At 51.5% G+C, this 17,896-nt stretch overlaps 1 protein-coding gene across 1 annotated transcript in view; it reads left to right on the top strand.

The window, feature by feature from the left end:
• Positions 1-5,115: 5,115 nt before the first annotated feature.
• PCP4L1 (Purkinje cell protein 4 like 1) overlaps positions 5,116-17,896 on the top strand; it is a 52,013-nt gene continuing 39,232 nt past the window's right edge. Inside the window, exon 1 of the mRNA XM_056545036.1 lies at positions 5,116-5,163. Coding sequence (XP_056401011.1) covers positions 5,131-5,163 — 33 coding nt within the window. The 5' untranslated portion in view covers positions 5,116-5,130. The remainder of the gene's footprint in view (positions 5,164-17,896) is intronic.

Below are 17,896 nucleotides of genomic sequence, written 5' to 3'. Positions count from 1 at the left end.
CACATGGTGTCTACACAGCGGGGACTACAACTCCCAGCACGACTGTTACATAGGACTGCAGGTCACATGGTGTCTACACAGCGGGGACTACAACTCCCAGAACGACTGTTACATAGGACTGCAGGTCACATTGTATCTACACAGCAGGGACTACAACTCCCAGAATGACTGTTACATAGGACTGCAGGTCACATGGTGTCTACACAGTGGGGACTACAACTCTCAGCACGACTGTTACATAGGACTGCAGGTCACATGGTGTCTACACAGCGGGGACTACAACTCCCAGCATGACTGTTACATAGGACTGCAGGTCACATGGTGTGTACATAGCGGGGACTACAACTCCCAGCTCAACTGTTACATGGGACTGCAGGTCACATGGTGTCTACACAGCGGGGACTACAACTCCCAGCACGACTGTTACATAGGACTGCAGGTCACATAGTGTCTACACAGCGGGGACTACAACTCCCAGCATGACTGTTACATAGGACTGCAGGTCACATCTATACATTCTCTGTACTCAGAGAGTTATCACTGTTATCTGTGGTGTTACATAGGACTGCAGGTCACATCTATACATTATCTGTACTCAGAGAGTTATCACTGTGTTATCTGTAGTGTTACATAGGACTGCAGGTCACATCTATACATTATCTGTACTCAGAGAGTTATCACTGTTATCTGTGGTGTTACATAGGACTGCAGGTCACATCTATACATTATCTGTACTCAGAGAGTTATCATTGTGTTATCTGTGGTGTTACATAGGACTGCAGGTCACATCTACTACATTATCTGTACTCAGAGAGTTATCACTGTGTTATCTGTGGTGTTACATAGGACTGCAGGTCACATCTATACATTATCTGTACTCAGAGAGTTATCACTGTTATATGTGGTGTTACATAGGACTGCAGGTCACATCTATACATTATCTGTACTCAGAGAGTTATCACTGTGTTATCTGTGGTGTTACATAGGACTGCAGGTCACATCTACTACATTATCTGTACTCAGAGAGTTATCACTGTGTTATCTGTGGTGTTACATAGGACTGCAGGTCACATCTATACATTATCTGTACTCAGAGAGTTATCACTGTGTTATCTGTGGTGTTACATAGGACTGCAGGTCACATCTATACATTATCTGTACTCAGAGAGTTATCACTGTTATCTGTGGTGTTACATAGGACTGCAGGTCACATCTACTACATTATCTGTACTCAGAGAGTTATCACTGTGTTATCTGTGGTGTTACATAGGACTGCAGGTCACATCTATACATTATCTGTGCTCAGAGAGCTATCACTGTTATCTGTGGTGTTACATAGGACTGCAGGTCACATCTATACATTATCTGTACTCAGAGAGTTATCATTGTGTTATCTGTGGTGTTACATAGGACTGCAGGTCACATCTATACATTATCTGTACTCAGAGAGTTATCACTGTTATCTGTGGTGTTACATAGGACTGCAGGTCACATCTATACATTATCTGTACTCAGAGAGTTATCACTGTGTTATCTGTGGTGTTACATAGGACTGCAGGTCACATCTATACATTATCTGTACTCAGAGAGTTATCATTGTGTTATCTGTGGTGTTACATAGGACTGCAGGTCACATCTATACATTCTCTGTACTCAGGGAGTTATCACTGTGTTATCTGTGGTGTTACATAGGACTGCAGGTCACATCTATACATTATCTGTACTCAGAGAGTTATCACTGTGTTATCTGTGGTGTTACATAGGACTGCAGGTCACATCTATACATTATCTGTACTCAGAGAGTTATCACTGTTATCTGTGGTGTTACATAGGACTGCAGGTCACATCTATACATTATCTGTACTCAGAGAGTTATCACTGTGTTATCTGTGGTGTTACATAGGACTGCAGGTCACATCTATACATTATCTGTACTCAGAGAGTTATCACTGTGTTATCTGTGGTGTTACATAGGACTGCAGGTCACATCTATACATTATCTGTACTCAGAGAGTTATCACTGTGTTATCTGTGGTGTTACATAGGACTGCAGGTCACATCTATACATTATCTGTACTCAGAGAGTTATCACTGTTATCTGTGGTGTTACATAGGACTGCAGGTCACATCTATACATTATCTGTACTCAGAGAGTTATCACTGTTATCTGTGGTGTTACATAGGACTGCAGGTCACATCTATACATTATCTGTAATCAGAGAGTTATCACTGTTATCTGTGGTGTTACATAGGACTGCAGGTCACATCTATACATTATCTGTACTCAGAGAGTTATCACTGTGTTATCTGTGGTGTTACATAGGACTGCAGGTCACATCTATACATTATCTGTACTCAGAGAGTTATCACTGTGTTATCTGTGGTGTTACATAGGACTGCAGGTCACATCTATACATTATCTGTACTCAGAGAGTTATCACTGTTATCTGTGGTGTTACATAGGACTGCAGGTCACATCTATACATTATCTGTACTCAGAGAGTTATCACTGTTATCTGTGGTGTTACATAGGACTGCAGGTCACATCTATACATTATCTGTACTCAGAGAGTTATCACTGTTATCTGTGGTGTTACATAGGACTGCAGGTCACATCTATACATTATCTGTACTCAGAGAGTTATCACTGTTATCTGTGGTGTTACATAGGACTGCAGGTCACATCTACTACATTATCTGTACTCAGAGAGTTATCACTGTTATCTGTGGTGTTACATAGGACTGCAGGTCACATCTATACATTATCTGTATTCAGAGAGTTATCACTGTGTTATCTGTGGTGTTACATAGGACTGCAGGTCACATCTATACATTATCTGTACTCAGAGAGTTATCACTGTGTTATCTGTGGTGTTACATGGGACTGCAGGTCACATCTATACATTATCTGTACTCAGAGAGTTATCACTGTGTTATCTGTGGTGTTACATAGGACTGCAGGTCACATCTATACATTATCTGTACTCAGAGAGTTATCACTGTGTTATCTGTGGTGTTACATAGGACTGCAGGTCACATCTATACATTATCTGTACTCAGAGAGTTATCACTGTGTTATCTGTGGTGTTACATAGGACTGCAGGTCACATCTACTACAGTGATGTAGTAATTGGGGGCAGTGATATAATAATGTAAGGGGGTGCAGTGATATAATTTGGGGCCAGTGATATAATTTGGGGGCAGTGATGTAATTTGGGGGCAGTAATAGAATTTGGGAGCAGTGATATAATAATGTAGGGGGGTGCAGTGATATAATTTGGGGGCAGTGATATAATTTGGGGGCAGTGATATAATAATGTAGGGGGTGCAGTGATATCATTTGGGTGCAGTGATATAATAATGTAGGGGGGTACAGTGATGTAATTTGGGGGCTGTGATATAATTTGGGGGCTGTGATATAATTTGGGGGCTGTGATATAATTTGGGGGCTGTGATATAATTTGGGGGCTGTGATATAATTTGGGGGCAGTGATGTAATTTGGGGGCAGTGATGTAATTTGGGGGCAGTGATGTAATTTGGGGGCAGTGATGTAATTTGGGGGAAGTGATGTAATTTGGGGGAAGTGATGTAATTTGGGGGCAGTGATGTAATTTGGGGGCAGTGATGTAATTTGGGGGAAGTGATGTAATTTGGGGGCAGTGATATAATTTGGGGGCAGTGATATAATTTGGGGGAGTGATATAATTTGAGGGAGTGATATAATTTGGGGGAGTGATAATTTGGGGGAGTGATAATTTGGGGCAGTGATATAATTTGGGGGCAGTGATATAATTTGGGGGCAGTGATATAATAATTTGGGGCAGTGATATAATAATTTGGGGGCAGTGATGTAATTTGGGGGCAGTGATATAATTTGGGGGCAGTGATATAATTTGGGGGCAGTGATATAATTTGGGGGCAGTAATATAATTTGGGGGCAGTGATATAATTTGGGGGCAGTGATATAATTTGGGGGCAGTGATATAATTTGGGGGCAGTAATATAATTTGGGGGCAGTAATATAATGATGATAATTTCCCACTGATCCTTTACCCCCTCAGTGATCGGTCCTGCAGACAGAGGTCAGATCAGTCAGCTCCTCAGCAGCGCCCCCTCCCTGGAGAGATGGAGATGACGGCTGCCAGGATCAGCATCTGCCCCTCCAGCTGTTATAATCATCATCATCATCATCGCTGCGGCCACTCTTTAACCCTTTCCCCTCCGCTCCTCACAGACTGTCGGCTCCTGAGGTGATGAGGCCACTCTTTAACCCTTTCCCCTCCGCTCCTCACAGACTGTCGGCTCCTGAGGTGATGAGGCCACCCTTTAACCCTTTCCCCTCCGCTCCTCACAGACTGTCGGCTCCTGAGGTGATGAGGCCACTCTTTAACCCTTTCCCCTCTGCTCCTCACAGACTGTCGGCTCCTGAGGTGATGAGGCCACCCTTTAACCCTTTCCCCTCCGCTCCTCACAGACTGTCGGCTCCTGAGGTGATGAGGCCACTCTTTAACCCTTTCCCCTCCGCTCCTCACAGACTGTCGGCTCATGAGGTGATGAGGCCACTCTTTAACCCTTTCCCCTCCGCTCCTCACAGACTGTCGGCTCATGAGGTGATGAGGTCACTCTTTAACCCTTTCCCCTCCGCTCCTCACAGACTATCGGCTCCTGAGGTTTAATCACCGTAATCTTTCTGGCAACAATAGAGCTCGGCTTTAACCGTGTGTGTGCCGCAGCCCCTCCACCCCAGGACCCTATCCTCAGGGATGGCTTGTCCAGCAGTGCGGTGGTTAATGCTGCCTCCGTCGGGCTCCGTTCACACCGCGCAGCCACTCAGCGCCCTTTTTTGGAAATGCAGCAAATGACTGAGGAGATTCCCATTGGCTGCCAACAGCTGTCAGTCATCATCCGGAGCCCCGGCACCGCAGGGATATATATATATACATCGCACATATAGGCAGAGCGGATCCCACAGGCTGCAGCACGGAGCAGAGCGCCACCATGAGCGAGGTGAGTGCCGCACACTTCACATTCCCGGCACACTTCACATTCCCGGCACACTTCACATTCCCGGCACACTTCACATTCCCGGCACACTTCACTGCAGCTTCTCTGGACTGTCACATAATACTATGTGTGGACGGAGCCTGAGAGAGCGGGAAGAGGTGAGGGAGAGAGATGAGGGACGGAGCCTGAGAGAGCGGGAAGAGGTGAGGGAGAGAGATGAGGGACGGAGCCTGAGAGAGCGGGAAGAGGTGAGGGACGGAGCCTGAGAGAGCGGGAAGAGGTGAGGGACGGAGCCTGAGAGAGCGGGAAGAGGTGAGGGACGGAGCCTGAGAGAGCGGGAAGAGGTGAGGGACGGATTGGGGGAGATGAGAGTGAGGAGAGAGATGAGGGGGATGAGAGTGAGGAGAGAGAAGAGGGGGATGAGAGTGAGGAGAGAGAAGAGGGGGATGAGAGTGAGGAGAGAGAAGAGGGGGATGAGAGTGAGGAGAGAGATGAGGGGGATGAGAGTGAGGAGAGAGAAGAGGGGGATGAGAGTGAGGAGAGAGATGAGGGGGATGAGAGTGAGGAGAGAGAAGAGGGGGATGAGAGTGAGGAGAGAGAAGAGGGGGATGAGAGTGAGGAGAGAGAAGAGGGGGATGAGAGTGAGGAGAGAGAAGAGGGGGATGAGAGTGAGGAGAGAGAAGAGGGGGATGAGAGTGAGGAGAGAGAAGAGGGGGATGAGAGTGAGGAGAGAGAAGAGGGGGATGAGAGTGAGGAGAGAGATGAGGGGGATGAGAGTGAGGAGAGAGAAGAGGGGGATGAGAGTGAGGAGAGAGAAGAGGGGGATGAGAGTGAGGAGAGAGATGAGGGGGATGAGAGTGAGGAGAGAGAAGAGGGGGATGAGAGTGAGGAGAGAGAAGAGGGGGATGAGAGTGAGGAGAGAGAAGAGGGGGATGAGAGTGAGGAGAGAGAAGAGGGGGATGAGAGTGAGGAGAGAGATGAGGGATGGGGGGGGGGATGAGAGTGATGAGAGAGATGAGGGATCGGGGGATGAGAGAGATGAGGGATCGGGGGATGAGAGAGATGAGGGACCGGGGGATAAGAGAGATGAGGGACCGGGGGATGAGAGTGAGGAGAGAGATGAGGGACCGGGGATGAGAGAGATGAGGGACCGGGGGATGAGAGAGATGAGGGATCGGGGGATGAGAGAGATGAGGGACCGGGGGATGAGAGAGATGAGGGATCGGGGGATGAGAGAGATGAGGGACCGGGGGATGAGAGTGAGGAGAGAGATGAGGGACCGGGGGATGAGAGAGATGAGGGACCGGGGGATGAGAGAGATGAGGGACCGGGGGATGAGAGAGATGAGGGACCGGGGGATGAGAGAGATGAGGGACCGGGGGATGAGAGAGATGAGGAATCGGGGGATGAGAGAGATGAGGGACCGGGGGATGAGAGTGAGGAGAGAGATGAGGGACCGGGGGATGAGAGAGATGAGGGACCGGGGGATGAGAGTGAGGAGAGAGATGAGGGGGATGAGAGTGAGGAGAGAGAAGAGGGGGATGAGAGTGAGGAGAGAGAAGAGGGGGATGAGAGTGAGGAGAGAGAAGAGGGGGATGAGAGTGAGGAGAGAGAAGAGGGGGATGAGAGTGAGGAGAGAGATGAGGGGGATGAGAGTGAGGAGAGAGAAGAGGGGGATGAGAGTGAGGAGAGAGAAGAGGGGGATGAGAGTGAGGAGAGAGATGAGGGATCGGGGGGGGGGATGAGAGTGATGAGAGAGATGAGGGACCGGGGGATGAGAGGGATGAGGGATCGGGGGATGAGAGAGATGAGGGACCGGGGGATGAGAGAGATGAGGGACCGGGGGATGAGAGTGAGGAGAGAGATGAGGGACCGGGGGATGAGAGAGATGAGGGACCGGGGGATGAGAGAGATGAGGGATCGGGGGATGAGAGAGATGAGGGACCGGGGGATGAGAGTGAGGAGAGAGATGAGGGACCGGGGGATGAGAGAGATGAGGGATCGGGGGATGAGAGAGATGAGGGACCGGGGGATGAGAGAGATGAGGAATCGGGGGATGAGAGAGATGAGGGACCGGGGGATGAGAGTGAGGAGAGAGATGAGGGACCGGGGGATGAGAGAGATGAGGGACCGGGGGATGAGAGAGATGAGGGACCGGGGGATGAGAGTGAGGAGAGAGATGAGGGACCGGGGGATGAGAAAGATGAGGGACCGGGGGATGAGAGTGAGGAGAGAGATGAGGGACCGGGGGATGAGAGAGATGAGGGACCGGGGGATGAGAGTGAGGAGAGAGATGAGGGACCGGGGGATGAGAGAGATGAGGGACCGGGGGATGAGAGTGAGGAGAGAGATGAGGGACCGGGGGATGAGAGAGATGAGGGACCGGGGGATGAGAGTGAGGAGAGAGATGAGGGACCGGGGGATGAGAGAGATGAGGGACCGGGGGATGAGAGTGAGGAGAGAGATGAGGGACCGGGGGATGAGAGAGATGAGGGACCGGGGGATGAGAGAGCGGGAAGAGGTGAGGGAGAGAGATGAGGGACGGAGCCTGAGAGAGCGGGAAGAGGTGAGGGAGAGAGATGAGGGACGGAGCCTGAGAGAGCGGGAAGAGGTGAGGGACGGATTGGGGGAGATGAGAGTGAGGAGAGAGATGAGGGGGATGAGAGAGAAGAGGGGGATGAGAGTGAGGAGAGAGAAGAGGGGGATGAGAGTGAGGAGAGAGAAGAGGGGGATGAGAGTGAGGAGAGAGATGAGGGACGGAGCCTGAGAGAGCGGGAAGAGGTGAGGGAGAGAGATGAGGGACGGAGCCTGAGAGAGCGGGAAGAGGTGAGGGAGAGAGATGAGGGACGGAGCCTGAGAGAGCGGGAAGAGGTGAGGGAGAGAGATGAGGGACGGAGCCTGAGAGAGCGGGAAGAGGTGAGGGACGGAGCCTGAGAGAGCGGGAAGAGGTGAGGGACGGATTGGGGGAGATGAGAGTGAGGAGAAAGATGAGGGGGATGAGAGTGAGGAGAGAGAAGAGGGGGATGAGAGTGAGGAGAGAGAAGAGGGGGATGAGAGTGAGGAGAGAGAAGAGGGGGATGAGAGTGAGGAGAGAGAAGAGGGGGATGAGAGTGAGGAGAGAGAAGAGGGGGATGAGAGTGAGGAGAGAGAAGAGGGGGATGAGAGTGAGGAGAGAGAAGAGGGGGATGAGAGTGAGGAGAGAGAAGAGGGGGATGAGAGTGAGGAGAGAGAAGAGGGGGATGAGAGTGAGGAGAGAGATGAGGGATCGGGGGGGGGGATGAGAGTGATGAGAGAGATGAGGGACCGGGGGATGAGAGGGATGAGGGATCGGGGGATGAGAGAGATGAGGGACCGGGGGATGAGAGAGATGAGGGACCGGGGGATGAGAGTGAGGAGAGAGATGAGGGACCGGGGGATGAGAGAGATGAGGGACCGGGGGATGAGAGAGATGAGGGATCGGGGGATGAGAGAGATGAGGGACCGGGGGATGAGAGTGAGGAGAGAGATGAGGGACCGGGGGATGAGAGAGATGAGGGACCGGGGGATGAGAGAGATGAGGAATCGGGGGATGAGAGAGATGAGGGACCGGGGGATGAGAGTGAGGAGAGAGATGAGGGACCGGGGGATGAGAGAGATGAGGGACCGGGGGATGAGAGAGATGAGGGATCGGGGGATGAGAGTGAGGAGAGAGATGAGGGACCGGGGGATGAGAAAGATGAGGGACCGGGGGATGAGAGTGAGGAGAGAGATGAGGGACCGGGGGATGAGAGAGATGAGGGACCGGGGGATGAGAGTGAGGAGAGAGATGAGGGACCGGGGGATGAGAGAGATGAGGGACCGGGGGATGAGAGTGAGGAGAGAGATGAGGGAATGGGGGATGAGAGAGATGAGGGACCGGGGGATGAGAGTGAGGAGAGAGATGAGGGACCGGGGGATGAGAGAGATGAGGGACCGGGGGATGAGAGTGAGGAGAGAGATGAGGGACCGGGGGATGAGAGAGATGAGGGACCGGGGGATGAGAGAGATGAGGGACCGGGGGATGAGAGTGAGGAGAGAGATGAGGGACCGGGGGGGATGAGAGTGAGGAGAGAGATGAGGGACCGGGGGATGAGAGTGATGAGAGAGATGAGGGACCGGGGGATGAGAGTGAGGAGAGAGATGAGGGACCGGGGGGGATGAGAGGGAGGAGAGAGATGAGGGACCGGGGGGGGGGATGAGAGTGAGGAGAAAGATGAGGGACCGGGGGATGAGAGAGATGAGGGACCGGGGGATGAGAGTGAGGAGAGAGATGAGGGACCGGGGGATGAGAGAGATGAGGGACCGGGGGATGAGAGTGAGGAGAGAGATGAGGGACCGGGGGATGAGAGAGATGAGGGACCGGGGGATGAGAGTGAGGAGAGAGATGAGGGACCGGGGGATGAGAGTGAGGAGAGAGATGAGGGACCGGGGGATGAGAGTGAGGAGAGAGATGAGGGACCAGGGGGGATGAGAGGGAGGAGAGAGATGAGGGACCGGGGGGGGATGAGAGTGAGGAGAGAGATGAGGGACCGGGGGATGAGAGTGAGGAGACCGGGGGATGAGAGTGAGGAGAGAGATGAGGGACCGGGGGGGATGAGAGGAAGGAGAGAGATGAGGGACCGGGGGGGGATGAGAGTGAGGAGAGAGATGAGGGACGGGGGGGGGGGGGATGAGAGTGAGGAGAGAAATGGGGACTGGGGGGATGAGAGTGAGGAGAGAGATGAGGGACGGGGGGGGGGGATGAGAGTGAGGAGAAAGATGAGAGACGGGGGGGGGGGATGAGAGTGAGGAGAGAGGTGAGGGACCTGGGGATGAGAGTGAGGAGAGAGATGAGGGACCGGGGGGGATGAGAGTGAGGAGAGAGATGAGGGACCGGGGGGATGAGAGTGAGGAGAGAGATGAGGGACCGGGGGGGATGAGAGTGAGGAGAGAGATGAGGGACCGGAGGGGATGAGAGTGAGGAGAGAGATGAGGGACCGGAGGGGATGAGAGTGAGGAGAGAGATGAGGGACCGGAGGGGATGAGAGTGAGGAGAGAGATGAGGGACCGGGGGGGATGAGAGTGAGGAGAGAGATGAGGGACCGGGGGGGATGAGAGTGAGGAGAGAGATGAGGGACCGGGGGGGATGAGAGTGAGGGGAGAGATGAGGGATCGGGGGGGATGAGAGTGAGGAGAGAGATGAGGGACCGGGGGGGATGAGAGTGAGGAGAGAGATGAGGGACCGGGGGGGATGAGAGTGAGGAGAGAGATGAGGGACCGGGGGGGATGAGAGTGAGGAGAGAGATGAGGGACCGGGGGGGATGAGAGTGAGGAGAGAGATGAGGGACCGGGGGGGATGAGAGTGAGGAGAGAGATGAGGGACTGGGGGGGATGAGAGTGAGGAGAGAGATGAGGGACTGGGGGGGATGAGAGTGAGGAGAGAGATGAGGGAGCGGGGGATGAGAGTGAGGAGAGAGATGAGGGAGCGGGGGATGAGAGTGAGGAGAGAGATGAGGGAGCGGGGGATGAGAGTGAGGAGAGAGATGAGGGACTGGGGGGGGATGAGAGTGAGGAGAGAGATGAGGGAGCGGGGGATGAGTGAGGAGAGAGATGAGGGACCGGAGGGGATGAGAGTGAGGAGAGAGATGAGGGACCGGAGGGGATGAGAGTGAGGAGAGAGATGAGGGACCTGGGGGGATGAGAGTGAGGAGAGAGATGAGGGACCTGGGGGGGGATGAGAGTGAGGAGAGAGATGAGGGACCGGGGGGAATGAGAGTGAGGAGAGAGATGAGGGACCTGGGGGGGGATGAGAGTGAGGAGAGAGATGAGGGACCTGGAGGGGATGAGAGTGAGGAGAGAGATGAGGGACCTGGGGGGATGAGAGTGAGGAGAGAGATGAGGGACCTGGGGGGGGATGAGAGTGAGGAGAGAGATGAGGGACCGGAGGGGATGAGAGTGAGGAGAGAGATGAGGGACCTGGGGGGATGAGAGTGAGGAGAGAGATGAGGGACCTGGGGGGGGATGAGAGTGAGGAGAGAGATGAGGGACCGGGGGGAATGAGAGTGAGGAGAGAGATGAGGGACCTGGGGGGAATGAGAGTGAGGAGAGAGATGAGGGACCTGGAGGGGATGAGAGTGAGGAGAGAGATGAGGGACCTGGGGGGATGAGAGTGAGGAGAGAGATGAGGGACCTGGGGGGGGATGAGAGTGAGGAGAGAGATGAGGGACCGGGGGGAATGAGAGTGAGGAGAGAGATGAGGGACCTGGGGGGGATGAGAGTGAGGAGAGAGATGAGGGACCAGGGGATGAGAGTGAGGAGACCGGGGGATGAGAGTGAGGAGAGAAATGAGGGACCGGGGGGGATGAGAGTGAGGAGAGAGATGAGGGACCGGGGGATGAGAGTGAGGAGAGAGATGAGTGACCTGGGGGATGGGAGCGGGAAAGAGATGAGGGACTGGGGGGATGGGAGTGGGGAAAAAACTGAAGGACACTGGTGATGAGGGAAGGTATGGGGTGATGAGAGACGTGGGTGATCAGAGCAAAGGGACAGGGCTGATTAGGTCGGGGTGATGGGAACAGGGGGATGGAGGTGTGAGGGACAGGAGTGATAAGAGGGGGTGCCGGAGTGATAAGGGCAGAAGGATTCCTGACCATGTGCAACTTTACCTGGACTGCAGCACCAGACAACATAGCTGAACTGGAATGTAAGGGGTTAAAGAGTCAAAGATTATGTGGTTTATGGCTGGACAGAGACGAGAGAACCGCGTCCGGGTCTGTTCAGACTTTTTTAATTTTTTTCCCCATAACTGCTAAAAATAACGAAATCTTGTTCATGTAGGCTGAAATCCCTTCAGTGTATAGCGCCGGTCGCAGGAGATATGGCGCGTGATGCAAGGAATAGGACGCAGGGAATATGATGCAGGAGATATGGTGCAGGATTCAGGGGAAGTGGTGCAGGACGCAGAGGAAGTGGTACAGGATGCAGGGGATATGGCACAGGACACGGGCTATAGAGCAAGAAGCAGGGGAAGTGACGCATGATGCAAGGGATATGACGCAGGGCATATGGTGCAGGGGAAGTGGCGCTGCACACAGGATATGGAGCAGGACGCAGGGAATATGGCACAGGACTCGGGAAGTGACGCAGGGAATATGGCACAGGACTCGGGAAGTGGCGCAGGACTCAGGGGATATGGCGCAGGACTCAGGGGATATGGCGCAGGACTCAGGGGATATGGCGCAGGACTCAGGGGATGTGGCGCAGGACGCAGGGGAAGTGGCGCAGGATGCAGGGGATATGACGCAGGGAATATGGCATTTAGGAGATATCTTACTTTTATTGGCCCTCAGTATACACAAAAGGGTAAAATCTGTCCGTCTGCTGCTGCTGGAAACCATGTCATCCGTGACCGTAATAATGTGTATGGTAATGAAGTAGTGCGCCAATATCATTATACATTGTAACGACTATGCAGCAGTGTGCAGTAGAGACGTCCATGTAATGCAGAATGTGAAGGTAGCAGAGCCAGGTCATGTACTGTTCACACTGTGCAGCTAATGTAATAGATGTGACCAGCAGTCCTATGTAACACCACAGATAAAATAGTGATTACACACAGTATACAGGACAGGATAAGTGGTACTGTGCAGTGTGTGTGTATATATATATATATATACACACACACACACACTGAATAAAAGCAAATACTGAGGAACTCTTATTTTATGTAAAAAGAAATACAAAACATAAACCAACATAGCAACCATAACAATGATAATCAAACCTCATACATAACAAATAATATTACAAACACAAACAAAATCCCCTCTGGTCCAGGACAACACACACACACTACATACCTATATATACACACCACAACCTATATACACATCATATACCTATACACACAGAACATATACCTATACAAAAAAAAATGTATCAATAATAAACACAACTAAATAAGAATTTACTCATAATATCCCCCACCCTCCCTATGAGTTACGCAAAAATATACACAAAATATAAATCTAATATACTTTTTTATATTTTATTTTTTGTTGCAAAAAAAAAAACATAAATCTATATCTTATCTTATAAATCTCCATTCTATACCTAAACTTAACCAAAACCCTTTGCATCATATTAAATCTACATATACAATCCCTATACCATCCCTATACATATATACAATACCTATACTGTCACTATGCATATATACAAACCCTATACAATATACAGTCCCAATACATATATACAACCCCTATTTATATATGCAATCCCTATTCATACATACAACCACTATTCATATATACAGTCCCTACACCATAACACCAACCCCTCAGGGCTCCGGTTCGATGTCTGTAAGCCGCCTACATCTTTTCATCTTTATCAAAACAAAAATGTCTGGTTACCGCCTCAACTCATCACCAGGGAGGAGATTACTCAGTTAGGGCACCTTAAAGGAGAACCCCCTCCACAGGGAAGAGGCTCCAAATACCCCAAACTTTTCATACTCCAAAGAACAAACCTTCACAAGGTCACCGAGAGTGTTCCTACAAACCTCGTCCACGGGGAGGATTCTGTCTCATCTACACTAAACACCTCGCTTTCCACGTGTGATACCTGACCACTACACTGACTAAAAATGAAGTGCAGCAGTCCTGGACACCCAGATCTTTGAAAGCCCCATAAAGCCACTCAGCATAGGAAAGGGCAGCCAGCCGCGGCCAGCCTATGGAAGCTCCCACCCTTTGATATACCTCTATATTAAAAGGGCACTGAAGCAGGAAGTGGTCCATGTCCTCCAGCACACCCCCACACTCCTCCCGGGGACAACCATTTCATCTGAGTTCCTGTACTTTAGATTGCCCCTTACATATAGATTACCATGGAAGCCTCGCCAGGTCAAGTCCCAATACTTCAAGGGGATCCTAGGTGAATTTAAAAGAGACAACCCAATCCCTTGATCCAGCCTAGGCAATCCTTGAGGGCCAGTGGTTTCTGGAAATGAGTCAGCAAGACCCTGTTATCGAGGATTTTCCTTGGCAGAGTTCTTACCTCCCACATCCCCAGCCCCCACCTCCAGATGACCTTCAGAACCAGTGCAGCATAAGTCGGGAGATGCCCGTGTGGCATGCGAAGATCCTTCACTTGACCTCCTCTCTTCCATTCCTGGAAGAAAGGCTGAAACCATCTCCTGCAAGAGACTACCCACGGAGGAGTCCTCTCTGTCCAGAGGTTTGATATATTGGTCCTTTGACCATACCCAACCCGCCTAGTCTCCTCGTGCGGTAAGTCACCTCCCTCTTAACTAGGTTAAATCTATTCCCGCACAACATTAGGAAGAACAGAATATAGACCCGGGCCCAGAGAGGTTCTGGCAAAAGTCTGACATTGCCCAAATAGATTAACAAGGGGAGCAAGAAAGACCTGATCAAGAAGACCCTTTCCCTAAAGGTCAAAGACCAGCCTATCCACTGTTCCACTCTTTTGGAGACATCTTCCAGTCTGCTTTCCCAATTTCGTGTGGGGTAATCCCCGGGACCAAATTCAATGCCCAGAATTTTTTGCAGATTCCTGGGGCACAGGGAGGGTGTCCGGGAGACAAAACTCAGGGTCTCCACCTCCCAACCAAAGACTTTTGCACTTGTCCCGGTTGATCTTAGACCCAGATGCCTCAGAGTAGCAATCTACCTCCGACATCACCCACCCTGCCTTCCCTTGCGAAGAGACAAAAATGGAGACGTCATCAGCGTACGCCACTACCCTTAAGGCAGAATCCGGCACCGCCGGGTCTACCTCGCCCCCGCCAATGGTCCCCAATCGATCTTTGAAGGAAGGGGTCGATCGCGAACACATAAAGCAAAGGGCTTAACGGACAGCCTTGACGCACACACCAGACTCCACCCCAAAAGGGAGGCCCACCCAATCGTTTACCAATGGAAAAGTCTCAGCCCCTGCATGCAATGTTCTCAGCCAATCCACAAACCCCCCTGGCAGACCGTATTTCAAAAGAGTGGACCAGAGATACTCGTGATCAACTCGATCAAAAGCCTTTGCCTGGTCCAAGGACAGCAGAAACCCCTTCCAGTGACCAGCCCGACCCTGCTCCACGGCCTCGCGGACACCCAGCACCGCTCTAAAAGTGCTGCGACCATGAACAGAGCAGTGCTGGGACCCCGAAAGGAGCTGGGGTGCAAATTTCACCAACCTGTTGAAGAGCACTTTTGCCAGGATCTTTCTGTCCACATTGAGAAGCGCTATGGGACGCTATGGGATGATCAGAGCCGACCTCCTCATTGACTTCGGCAGAGTGCCCGAGGATAGAGCCTCATTTATTACTTCAGTCAAGAGGGGAACCAAAGTGTCCTTAAAGGTCTTATAAAACTCGGATGTTAAGCCATCCGACCCTGGCGACTTTTTGAGGGCAAGCCTCTCAATCGCCAGCTTCACTTCCTCTTCTCTGATCTTCTCTGTCAAAACATTAAGAGAGGGGTGTACTCCTGACTGGGAAATGGCATCAGCCAGGAAAGCCGACATCCTGCCCGATCTAGATCCCTCTTCCCCAAGAGGTGCGAGTAAAAGGCTCTGATGACCTCTAGGATCCCCGATGTTGACTTGTTCAGAGATCCTCTACTATCGATCAGGCCGGTCACGATCTTACGATCCACTGACATCTTACAGCCCCGACAAGGGTCGGGCGAGCGGTACTTCCCAAAATCCCTCTCGAAAACCAAAGATGCTTGTCTGTCATACTGGTGCTTCTTTAGCAAAGATTTCACTTTGAAAATTTCCTCTCGGTCACCTCCAGTTGAGGCCAGAACCTTGAGTTTCCTCCTTAGTTCCTGATAAAGGCGATCCCTATTCAGACTCCTAAGGTTCGCAGTCTGGCGGAAGAATCTCTCCTCCCGTTTTTTGAACATCTCCCTCCACTCTGACTTAGTCTGCATAAGTCCAGTAATGGTACCTGGCTCTGCAGAAACTCCTCAAAGGACCGTCTAATCTCCTTGACTTCCAGGAGAGACAAATTCAGCTTCCACAATCCCCTTCCCATCCTGGGGGTCTTTGAAACATTCAAAGAAACAATAATCAAACAGTGGTCGGAGAACTCTACCTCCACAACCTGCAAAGGTGAAGAGACAGAGTTCTCCTTCAAAAAAAACTATCCTAGACCTAATCTCTCTACCTCTAAAGTATGTGAACCCGCTGTGACCTGGGATGTGCCAGATGTGGACATCCACCAGGCGAGACTCACTAGCTATTCTATTCAAGGCGACGCTATCTCAATCTAGCCGATCCCTGGAGCCTCCCCTATCACAAGACCTTGTTACAGTATTAAAGTCTCCTCCAAAGATGACCTGCCAACTAGTAAAAAGTAGGGGTTTAATCCTCATAAAGAGACTTTTCCGGTCCCACCTAGTCTGTGGACCATAGATGTTTATAAGGCATAGCTCTTGTCCCTTCATGAGGATGTCTAATACCAGACATCTCTCCATTTCTAGCTCGATTACACGTCTGCATTCTACCTGAGCGGTTTTAAAAGCTCGGCCGCAAGAGATCAGTGAGAGGGCCCGTGGCGCCACTCACGCTTCGCCTTATGGATAGCAGTTAGATCTGTTAACCTGGTCTCCTGCAAAAATAAAATGTTGGCCTCAATTCGGCCGAGAAAATCAAAGGCCGCAAATCTTGCCGCATCTGACTTTATGCTGGCGACATTAATACTTGCCAGCGTCAATGGGGAGGGTGCCACCATCATGTGTGATAAAGCTAGACAGCCCTCTTCTTCCCTCCCTTTCCCTGAGTGTCATCATCTGATTTCCCCACATTCCCCCTTTTTAAACACACAGACATATCCATATTTTTTACAGAGTTTCCCTCTTTCCAGAGGTCACCTCCTGCACCTGGGACAGCTCATCCCCCCCCCCCCCCCCTGTTACCAGAGAAGAAGGCTTAACGCTTCCCGAAGGCCTCACTTCGGACACCGGCACCTTGTCTCCGGCCTCCTCATCTGAGGAGGAGATGTCATCCCTGAGGACTTGGTACCAGTTAGGGCTATCTACCAGAGGGGAGCCGGTAGATCCTTCTGCTGGTACCTGGACAAGGGTGAGGGGGACTGAATGATCCCACTCCAAAGAAGGGGGATCATTCTCCTTCCTCTTCTTCACTATCTTTTTTTCTGGCACCCGATTTTCTCTTATTCTTTAGCCACTCTTTGCTCTCCTCATCCATACTCTCCTGGAGAGGAGGTAGCAGTGATAGCCATTTTCTCCTCCTCCTCTCTATCAGGTCTCCTGGCCTCCTCCTCCAGCTCACCATCCCTCAGGTCCTCAGCAGAAACCACCATCTCAGGGTCAGGTAAAGCTACCTCACCTGCCACCTGAGGATCCCCCTCCCTTTCCCTTTGGCGTGCCTCCAAATGCCTCAGCCTAGAAGGTGTCATTCTTTTCTTCCTTGAACCAGAAGTCTCCCCGCCTCCACCGGTACCCTCTCCAGTGGAGTCAGCATCTTGGCTAACCCCAGCTGGAGATTCGACCGGCAAAAGAGACCGGACAGCGGCTGAAGAGGTGACCAAGGTCACCACACAGGTGACAACAAATGTCCCCACAGGTTGCGGTGAGATGTCCTATCCCTCCACACAACGCGCACTTCTGGACCCTACATTGTGTGCTGAAGTGTGTTGGGTCACCGCACCTATGGCAGACCTTTGGCTGTCCCTCGTAGAAAACCAGGATCCTGTCCCTCCCCAGAAAAGTGGAGGAGGGAATGTGGGTGACAGAATTACCTGAAACCTTCAACTTGACCATGAAGGTCCAGGCCCCTGACCAAATACCAAATTCATCCCAGTTCTTCTGGGGAATGCTGACCACCTCTCCATAATGCCCAATCCAGGTCATG

This window comes from Hyla sarda, chromosome 11, assembly GCF_029499605.1.
Source record: "Hyla sarda isolate aHylSar1 chromosome 11, aHylSar1.hap1, whole genome shotgun sequence".
Classification (NCBI taxonomy): domain Eukaryota; kingdom Metazoa; phylum Chordata; class Amphibia; order Anura; family Hylidae; genus Hyla; species Hyla sarda.
This window is presented reverse-complemented; position numbering and strand designations above follow the sequence as displayed.